We start from the raw sequence: 10,034 nt of genomic DNA, 5'->3' as shown, positions 1-10,034 counted from the left end.
ATCACTGCAAGAAACTACGTCCTTTCTGTCTGTACCCTGCTGCAGGACTCCAGTTCCTCTTCAAACAGCTGTGCTGTATGCCAATACCAGATCACATCACAAGACTGCAAGAAACTAGCCCCAGCTGCTGCTTCAAGCAATCTTCCATCTCAGAAGTCCCAATGAAACCATTTTTGTCTCCTAATGGCATTAGTTCTCTATGAATTATATTTTGCTTTCTTTACTACCACCTGTGATCGCTATATAGGAGCGCAGACTAAGGAATGGTTTACATTACAGATAGGTTATCAGGCACACAGGCACTGACTCTTGTCAGGAAGCATTTAACTTGGATACGTGAAGGCACGTTGACATATTTATTGATGAAAAACACCATGAGGATTAACTCATATATATGAATTAAGGTCCTTTTTGATCCCCAAATCCCAAGTATTGGCATAGTTGACTGCTTCTGCATTCCCAAGTTTATCCACTTCTCTTTCACAGCTGTCAGTTCAATTTTATGTAGAGATCACTCAAAATAATAGAATTGGCATTTGCAGTACACTAAGAAGTATTGCTGTAAAACTGACATCTAACACTCAATGAATTCATCTCATTTGTTTTTTCCGGGTAAAACCAGCTTATTTGACAGATACTGTATGCTAAGGTGTCACCATACTTTAATTCTTAAAGAGCATGGGGGTTTCCACAAAGCCAGTTTGGCTTTGAAATCCGTACCTTCTCCGAGTGCTTGAACTGACGCCAGTAACTATCGTACATGCGCTTGGTAGTTCTCTCTGGGTAGCAGGTCACTGTCTTTATGTAAACCTTCAGGCTGCGTTCAAGTAACTGATTAACTTCTCCATAATCATAGTCATCATACCTAAATAACACAGGCAAGCAGTCTGTTGGACGTAAGTTTTTAAAAGCATGGTCTTTTGCAGCATTATGTTTTTATGTTTGGGAATTGGAACGTTTATCATACACACTACAAACCCCCCCATTAACAGAGGATCTCAAAGGCTTAGTACTAGGATGCTGTCTTTCCTAAACAAAGGATACATGCTGGCTTCAGAAAGGTAGCTCTGTCAAATTTCCATCCATATTCATAATAATTTCCTCCACTGGAAGTAGAAGTTACACTGATATGCCAGCAAAACCATTCTAACTTCCAGACTCAGGTATTATCTCCACTTTTAACACCTGGAGTCTAAAATCATGCTTTTCACATGATGCAGTTTTCATTCTGTTCACACAGTTTAAAACGGACTCCTACAGCCACAGGATCTTTGTCCATACCTGATTCCATACATACAGTGGACATAGTTAAATAAAGCTCTTCGTAGCGTAGTTGTATCAACATCTTCATGTGTTGCCATAGTGTTATACGTGAGGTTATATACCATCCGAAACTTCTCATCAAGGAGATGCCCAATATCAGAATAAAGCCTGTTTACAAGGGAAAAGCCATGATTTTCCCAAGTATAATCCTGCAGAAAGAGAAGGAAATATATAAATGTACAAACGAAATCCCTATCTGATCCTCTCTATAGCTCAATAGCTTTGTTGTCTGCTAGTTATAACTTTATTCTCTTCAGAAGATTTGCATTTTGAATCCTTCATCCATATCACCTGCTCCATTCCCCCAGGCTTCCTGGCAGTGAGTATCAAATCACAACACCTCACCTCAGCTGGGTACCATGACCCTACAGAACTAAAAAACCCAAGCTTCTCCTGAAATGCTGAGGCAATTTTCCACTGTCTGCTGTGCCACTCCAACCAGTGCCATTCTGTGTTGGAGGGCCTGTAAGTTTAAAAACTTGATCTTCTTGGAGGCTTTGATGGATAGCTCTGAGCAGAGACAGAGTATTTGCTTCCAGCCAGGATGTACAATCATTGAGTAAAGTGCTAAACCATCCTTGAACAAACTAATAAAATCCAGGCCTCTTTGGTCTTAGACAAGCACACAGATTGCAAGGATGAAAGCTTGCCTGCTCTTATCAGGAATGGGAAATCTTTGCAGAGTGATGGCCCAGCATCAGCAGGGAGAATGACCCTGTTTCAGAGCAGAGTGCAACCGCTTTCCATGTTGCGGTTACACAGAACATGTTAGTTTGCCCACATCCTTGACAAGTGCTCAATCATTCAATAACTGATGCTATCTTTACAATTGAGGGCATCATCTCCATATCCTTCCTGCGTCTGGCTGGTTTCAAATATTACTGTTAGGCAAGGGTCCTCACCCAGGTGCTTTAGAGACTGGTCCTCTGATGAGGATAGTGGGGAAGAGTAGGTAGGACGGTACTCAACTGCCTAACAGAGGCATTCAGTGATGTCTGAAATGTGTCACATCATATTTGGTCTCCAGCTGCCAATCCAAAAGACTGTAAGGCTTATCGGACGTATGTTGTACCCACCAGCCCTGTAAAGGTGTCCAGGAGACCTGGGGCGTCATAAAAGCCTCTGAAAGCCAGAAGCCCCATGAGGGGGAAAGTGCTGTTTACTAACAGCAGTTGATCCATACTAACAATGAAAAAGGGAAAAAAACCCAGTTTAAAGACATTCTGCGGTGTATAGAATGCCTTTTTCTATTACTAAATTTAAACCCACACAGATAAAGGCAGTCTTGTTTTATCAGAATAGGGATTAGATCTATGGCAAGGTTTTGGGATGCTACTGCAATCTGAACAACATTAAAAGCAGAGCTTTTGGGAGGCTGTGGGTATATATATCTGACTGCTTAAGTGTAGGACTTACTAATAAAAGTTAAATTATCAAGGTGACTCCTCTGAAAGAAGGCAGAAGCTGTCCCATTTATTTAAGAGCAGAGACATTTTAGATCCAATTTCAACTTCTGCAGAGCTTTTTTCCATGGAAGCCTGATGCTCCTAAAGTAGTTAAGCAGAATGTCTGATTTACAGGCGCTCACTCTGCCTTACTCTTTTTGGCAGTACCTACCTACTTCAGGCTCATATGAAGACCAGAGAATAAATTACCCAGATCAACAGAGACTGCTATATAGCTAAATACATTTCCTGAGAGTGATCATGGATTCTTCATTTTACATTCTTAGATACATCTTCTGACCATGGAGTTTTCCTACACCCACTGTATTTTTAATTGAAATGCTCTGATTTGTTTTAAGATTTCTTCCACTGCTTTCAATTTATTACCAGACTGCTGATTTATCTACTTTATAAGCTGGAACAGAAGCACCTAGAAAGTTGATCCTGTTATACATATTATGAAGTTTACGAGTCTGATAATGGAAAAATATGCCAATATGTAAGAAAAAGTGCAGTTAAAATGAGTATTTTTTTTTTTCTTTTAACAGCACTAAAAAAATATATTCTAATATAGCCATAAACTTCAGTAATTGTATTTAGGAATTCCTTTTCTTTCCTGACCTTTAAAGTCCAGTGATTTGGATCATATATGAGAATGATATTCACCAAACTGCTCCTATATATACATCTAGGTATTGATAACCACTGACAGAGAATACTTGATAAAATGGCAGGAATAAAGAGTTCTTCCAGTGGATTTTTTAATACACCATCTGAAGGGACAGGAAAGAAATTGTTTCTTTTCTTTTTTGCCAGATATAGTGACATGCTTTACGGTTTTCAAACATTAATTGCGGTAATAATTGCAGTAAGACCGAAAGCTCAATATTCCCTTGACTGAATAGTAAAATGCTCATCCCAGGTGGACTTATGGAAGTTGTTTAATGGACCAGAACAAGAAAAGGAGCATGCAACAAACATGCCCCATTACAACCACTTTATGCTGCTTGCCCTGTCATGAGATATACAAACATTGTTTCAGTGAATGTACTGTAAAGATGTAGCACCTGAGCTCTGAATGTTGGCAGATGATCTTCTCCTCGCCTTGCAAAGTCTTTGTACCCAAATCCAGGATCTTCAATATAGCGGGAGACATCTGTAGAAACTATTTCATCATCAAATGCTGTGAATAAAACAGCAAAATGCTTTGCTTTAGGCTAGCACAAGAGTTAGTGCTGACTTCCAACCACCACCCTACTACAGGGCTAGAGAACAATTTTAGTTGTGCAAAGGAAGACAGCAGTACAAAGGAAAGAAACAGTTCAATCCCAACCTGCTTGTATGGGATCCCTTTCATTGAGCCAACTAAATGTCAGCCTATACCCATCATCTAATGTGCTTTTAAAAAAGGGGAAGAGAGGGCTAAGTTCTGTCTAGAGGTGTGCTTTTCTCTGTGTTAACTTCAGAGGGAGGCTAGGTATCTTAAATCAGGAAGATGAATCCCTTTGGTAAAGCCACTATGCTGGCATAAGAAACAGAAAAAAGTACCCTTTAAAACAGGATTGCTATGCTGAGCAGGTATGGTGTCAGGAATTACACCAGCTCTGTTCTATAACCTGGAGTATGAGCAACCAGCAAGCAATGCAACACTCCACTTGTAAATACCAGTTGAAGATTATGTGAAAGCAAAGAGCTCTACAGTACATCAGGCTGAAATTCTGCCAGAAGCTTTAGTAACTAAGCATCTTCAAAGAGCTCCAAACCATGTCACTAAGCAAGCGCAGGTTCTCTATCGTGAATCAATCTTTCCCTCCCAAATAAACAGGTGGCTCGATTGTGTAACTACCTCTGCAGAAGTTGACTACTGCATAGCTGACTGCATTTGACCCTGATGTTAAAATCCTGGCTTGCTTCCACATGCATTGACAGAACAGTTGCCATATGTCCACTGTTAGCACCTTGAAAAGTCAGTTAATCTAAGAATTGCAGAAGTGCTTTATCTCCTCTTTGCCTCATTAAACAATCAAAACATAACTGCGTAGGAGGAAGCTCGCACAACATCTGCTGCAGCAAATCCTCAGTGAAGAATAAAAGCCTTGCACATAAACTCTCCTCTCCCCTGACAAGGACTGACCTCCATAAAAGAAGGCCCAACACATACAGACTCCTTAACTCAAACCAGCAAAGAGGAAAGTCAACAGAATTATCAGCAACCCTATCAAAAAGCCCCTTCTGTCCCAGACTCCTCTTCTGTATACACTTGAAGTTGCAAAGACTCTTGGAAAGTCCTGATTTGATAATGAAACTGGAATGGGTGTCTGTTTATCTGCACTGTTGATATTGTCTGTCCAGAGAAAAAGAGCAAGAATAGACAATGTCCATTTCTTAAAATCCAGCCATGACATTGTTGGCTTTATCTTCTTTCAGAGATTTTGAGAGCCACAACACAATCTCTGTGCCAATCCACAACACAGTCTCTCTTTTTTTGGGCTCAGTGCACAAAACTAGGTACCTTCAAACACATCTGGTCTGAAGCTATCAAGATCTAAATTCACAGTGTCATTAAAATGTGAAGCATTTTATGGATCACTTCTTAGAAAAACACAAGCTGCCATCTTCAAGTAGCCTCTACTATGAGGAAATGGCTGGAGATTCTGATTGTCTTCCATATTCTTTCTTAGAACACTTTCTCTGGAAAAACAAACCCACCTTCCTGTCTACAGGAAGCAGATTTAATTGTAGGGTGTGTTAGAGGTGAAAGCCTTCAGACCATATGAAGAATACCAGAAAAGAAGCTTTGAGCTCAGAATTTTGAACATCATTTAAGAATAAAAAACCTGTTAAGAATCTCTACCACAAAACAGGCAGTGGAACAGCCCAGTGGTATCATCATTCAGAATGGCAAGTCAGAAATGTCCTTTCCAGGTGGGCAACAAATAGTAAAGATGCTGAGTCTCCTCCCAATCCATTTCCTGAACTGAACGTCGTATCTGAAGGCTACTTATGAGTGTCAGCAAAGTTCTAAACACTGTATAACCTAAATCTGTGAAATATTTGCTGAATATCTACATGAATGAATGAATTTGAAGATACAGGGCATATAAAGAAAGCGAAAATTACACCCAGCTTTTTAGAGAAGCACGCAAGCCTTTTTTTTTTTGTTAATATACAAATGCTAGATTTCAAGTAGCAAAAAGAGTGGTGTTATTTGGCAATCAAGAAATCTTAAGCAGATGAAGCAAGTGACAGGATCACCTTTACTAGACTCCTACCAGACAAGGACAGAATGGAGACATGGACAGAGAAAACTGTAGTCACTGAACTGGCTTCAAGTGTTTAGTTCTTACAAAGCAGAAACAGAACAGAGATGGAAAAGCACAAATACCTCCACTAATTACTAGCAGACTCTCCTTCTTCTCCTTTTCAAAGCGAGTTGCCATTTCTTCCTGAGAGGCTTCTTCATCCTCTTTATCTTCTTGTAGCCTCTTCATCCTTTCCATTAAGGCTTCCAGCTCACTTAAAGAATCTGCAATCTGCAAAAACACCATGACATTCTGCAAAATTAGAAGATAGACAACATGTGTCATCTTCAGATTTCATGCTTGACAACAAACGTTCTCAAAAACAGATAGCAGCAGCAAACACAGAAATTCAAGCCAGAATGCATTTTGTCACATACAGCAAACAGCTTCACACAGCTTTTGGACAGTGAGAGGAAGGGAGCTGGGAAGTGCTGATATAACCTGTCACAGTAATCTCCTGTGGTGGGATTAACAGCTGAAGAGGTGGTGCTTGAACAGTTGCTTATAATACATATTCCATCACGTAGATGGTTTTGGGTTCTGTGATCTGCACTTATCGTTCAGATTTTTCACAGGATAACTTGTTTGGGTTTTCTTTTCCATCTTTTCCTTTTGATTCTGTTTTTCTGCCCATAGCTGTAACTGTTTCCTAGTATGCTACTCACGGCTCAGCAAGCAGCATAGTCAGCAGCAGCCCCTTGTCCACTACAAATGGGGAATAAGATATCCTTGTGATTTGAACTAGCATGTCTTACAGCCCAGAAATGTAAGATACAGCAAGTGAACCAAGTAACCACATGTGCACATTGTACTGTCTGTGTCACTGTACTGCGACTCTGCTCATAATTCGATCTTCCATCAAAGGCAATGAGGTGAGTTTCTCAGCTGGCATTAACTCAAGGACATGTCTTCAAAGCATTATAGAGCTACTTTCAGGAAAAAAGTCCCACATTTAAGTTAATTAGGTAGCAATGAAAGTTCTCTATTGGTTGATTCAAGACTGGAACACCAGCAGGAAGAATTAAGTCATTTTATTTCAGACATTTCCTACATAGAAGCGTTTCAGACTTGCCCCGTTTTGTGATTGCAGGCCTCGAAGTAAAAAATTATCATTGTCATTATTATTCTTGCAATAATTATTAAGATGATTATTATTATTATTTCTGTTGGGGCTTTTTTCTTTTTTTTTTCCGTATTTCTTTTTTCATTCTACTTTTGGAACATGGATGATACAATGCTTCAGTCAGTGACACGCTATCTGAAAACAAGTTTTAGTCTTGCCCAATGGGTTGTGAGATTAACTATCGAAATCCCCTTGCTCTGACTACCATCCACCATTACAATGTGGTTTTCAATAGGTGACACTGAAAACTGCTGGAGTGAATGTAAAGAGTTACCAGACTCAAGCATTCCAGTAAAGTAGACAAAAACTTTCAAACTACCCAGAAATTCAAACAGGAAAGAATGGAAGAAAGTTTTCTAACGCAAAACAGAGTCAAGCAAAAGAATCTTCTTGCAACACTAACCCCAAAGTTGCTACTTGTGAGGGATGCATTTTCTATGTTGTTGTCGTTGGCAAGATCACAGACACAGAAGTTGTTGACTGCTATAAGTCTGACTCCATTAGATGTATCCGGATCTCTCTCTGGATTAATGCCACTACCAAATACAAAACTTGCCAAGGCATGATAATGTGCCAACAGGACAACAGCATGCACCAGTTCAGGAAGAGACCAATTATTTTCCCCAGTCTTGACAAGTTTCTGAAATGAGAATAAAAAAAGTGTAAATGTAAGATTTCTTCCGGACCCCAGCTTTTCTAGAAAACACTTCTAAAAAGGGATCAATTCCTTTCTTCCGAAAATACCATAGTCCTCTTGCACATAAACTCGCACTGGTTGAAAAAGGAGACACCTCATATATCACCTCTTTTGGGGTTATTTTAGCCAGTGCTATTCCTAAAAAGTAAACCCTGTTGGCTTTGTCACAGAGAATGTATTGGCTTATTCGATGCTCTAGTACTTCCCTGAATGCTTTAACTCAGGGTAATGAAGCCTAACCAGACACTTGCATAGTTCTGAGCAGCTCTTATTACCGGACATTTACCCCTGTTACAGGGCAGGATTGAGCAGGTACCTGAATGTGCTCTTTTGTGATCAGCCAGGGCCGGTGTGCAAGGAGCTTGTTTATTTCATTCAGGTTTTTCAGTCTTTGGGGAATGTATTCCAAACCGTTCAACCACTCTGCAATCCCACCAGTCTTCAGAAACTCATCCACGTGCATATTTATTAGGTAGGAACACTGATGTCTGGCAGCAGCCTGGAACAGTTAAAACAGAGGGAAAAGTGCAGCACATTGGTGTGTAATCTGATTTCGCTGCAGGTGGAAGACACACAAACCCCCAAACAATTTCATTCCAAAATGCCATATTTTATATTCATTTCTGTACATATGGAGGATTCTCCAATAAAGATATGATTCATTACATTACTCTGAATTGCAGAACCTAATTTAGGTTGGAAGAGCACTCTAGAGGAGATCTGGTCCAAGCCCCTGCTCACAGGAGGGCTGATTTAGATCAAGTTGCTTGGAGCCTTATCCAGACAACATCTCCCTCCTTGGAAGTCACACAACCTCTCTTGGCCCCCATTTACGTCTTCATGGTAAATGTTGTTTTCCTAGTGTCCATCTCACATTTGTTGTGACTTAAATCCACTGCATCTCAACCTACTGCTGCGCACTGAGGGTTAAATATCCAGAAATAAGGTTACACAGTTTTTACTGCACTCTGTAAAACCTCACTCTAGTGGGCATGTGAGAAGTCTATCACTGTGGGAAACAGGGAAACATACAGTGCCAATTCTCCCTTCTCATTGAAAACCTTCTGGCTGGGCACGCTTTATTCTGATGAAAATCAACTACACAAATTTGCCCCTTGTCAAAATATCACCCTAGTCTCTCCTTTCTAAAGTCTTCCTTTCTTCTTCTCTTTTAAATACACAATTCAAGGTCACAGAAGATATATAGCCATTTGGTACATACCATTATAGCAATGTAGTGCCTATAGGGCAAAGGAAGGGGCCCATCCATGCGCAGCATGTAGAACTGGCTGCGCAGGAAAGACTCCAGGTACTGAGTATGGATGCTCATGACCTGTGTGATGTTGTCCAGGCGACCAGATGTAGAATATTCTTCCACAAGAAGATTAGTACGTTCATCCAAACCATTTGCTTGCATAACCTTGAAAACAAGATGGAAGAACTTAACAGAGAAAGAGATTTTCTCTAGTTTTAGACCTGCGGAGTAGCATATTGCACTATGAAATGTGTACTTGTGTACCAACTTAAAGGCAACGCTGGATGATCCGGACATATGCTTGTAAATATACATGCTTGCACGCATGCAAATATGCACCTAGAGATGCTACTTGTATACTAAGAACTAAACAACACTCTACACTGTACCTCTGTTATTTTAATATGTTTCTACAAAACCCAAAAGCCATTTTCTTTAGATCTTTCTGAAACAGCTAAACTTGCAGATGCTTAATGTCAAACCTGTACAGAGATCTGGAAGTAAGCAAGAGCTAATGGAAAGTCAAGCCTTTATGGAAGTCAGGCTGTACAGACACACACCACCCCAGCATTCAGCCCTAAAACCAACTTCAAAATTAATGGAGAGGAACTGGGCTATGTAACCAAATTACAGAAACAGCCCTGGCAATCTACCCCTTCTGCGCCTGTATAATTGAAGAGGAGATCAAATGCTAATTTGTCCATAACATTCAAGTATTATTTAGAATAGGAATTTAATGCTTTCTTTAAACAAAAGCTGTTCTTTAATTATTCCAACCAATCCAAACCTTGGGCACGAGATGAAATGAAACAGCAAAAAGAGTAAGTAGCTCTTTCACTGCAAGCCCTGACACAGTATTAGTGCTATTACTCAGTGTTTATCACCAAGA

General features: G+C 40.0%; 1 protein-coding gene across 2 annotated transcripts in view; it reads right to left on the bottom strand.

Moving 5' to 3' along the window:
* SESN3 (sestrin 3) overlaps nucleotides 1-10,034 on the bottom strand; it is a 43,245-nt gene that overhangs the window by 7,958 nt on the left and 25,253 nt on the right. The window contains exons 3-9 of one of the 2 annotated variants that reach the window (XM_061457858.1): nucleotides 9,113-9,310; nucleotides 8,207-8,389; nucleotides 7,597-7,833; nucleotides 6,154-6,322; nucleotides 3,836-3,951; nucleotides 1,282-1,472; nucleotides 721-865 (exon numbers count right to left, since the gene is read on the bottom strand). In XM_061457858.1, coding sequence (XP_061313842.1) covers nucleotides 721-865; nucleotides 1,282-1,472; nucleotides 3,836-3,951; nucleotides 6,154-6,322; nucleotides 7,597-7,833; nucleotides 8,207-8,389; nucleotides 9,113-9,310 — 1,239 coding nt within the window. The remainder of the gene's footprint in view (nucleotides 1-720; nucleotides 866-1,281; nucleotides 1,473-3,835; nucleotides 3,952-6,153; nucleotides 6,323-7,596; nucleotides 7,834-8,206; nucleotides 8,390-9,112; nucleotides 9,311-10,034) is intronic. The other variant, XM_061457859.1, reaches the window with a different exon arrangement.

Source organism: Pezoporus flaviventris, unplaced genomic scaffold (genome assembly GCF_033815535.1).
Source record: "Pezoporus flaviventris isolate CSIRO_AGI_PZ_B2104156 unplaced genomic scaffold, CSIRO_AGI_Pfla_v1 ptg000025l, whole genome shotgun sequence".
In the NCBI taxonomy this organism is placed as follows: Eukaryota; Metazoa; Chordata; class Aves; order Psittaciformes; family Psittacidae; genus Pezoporus; species Pezoporus flaviventris.
This window is presented reverse-complemented; position numbering and strand designations above follow the sequence as displayed.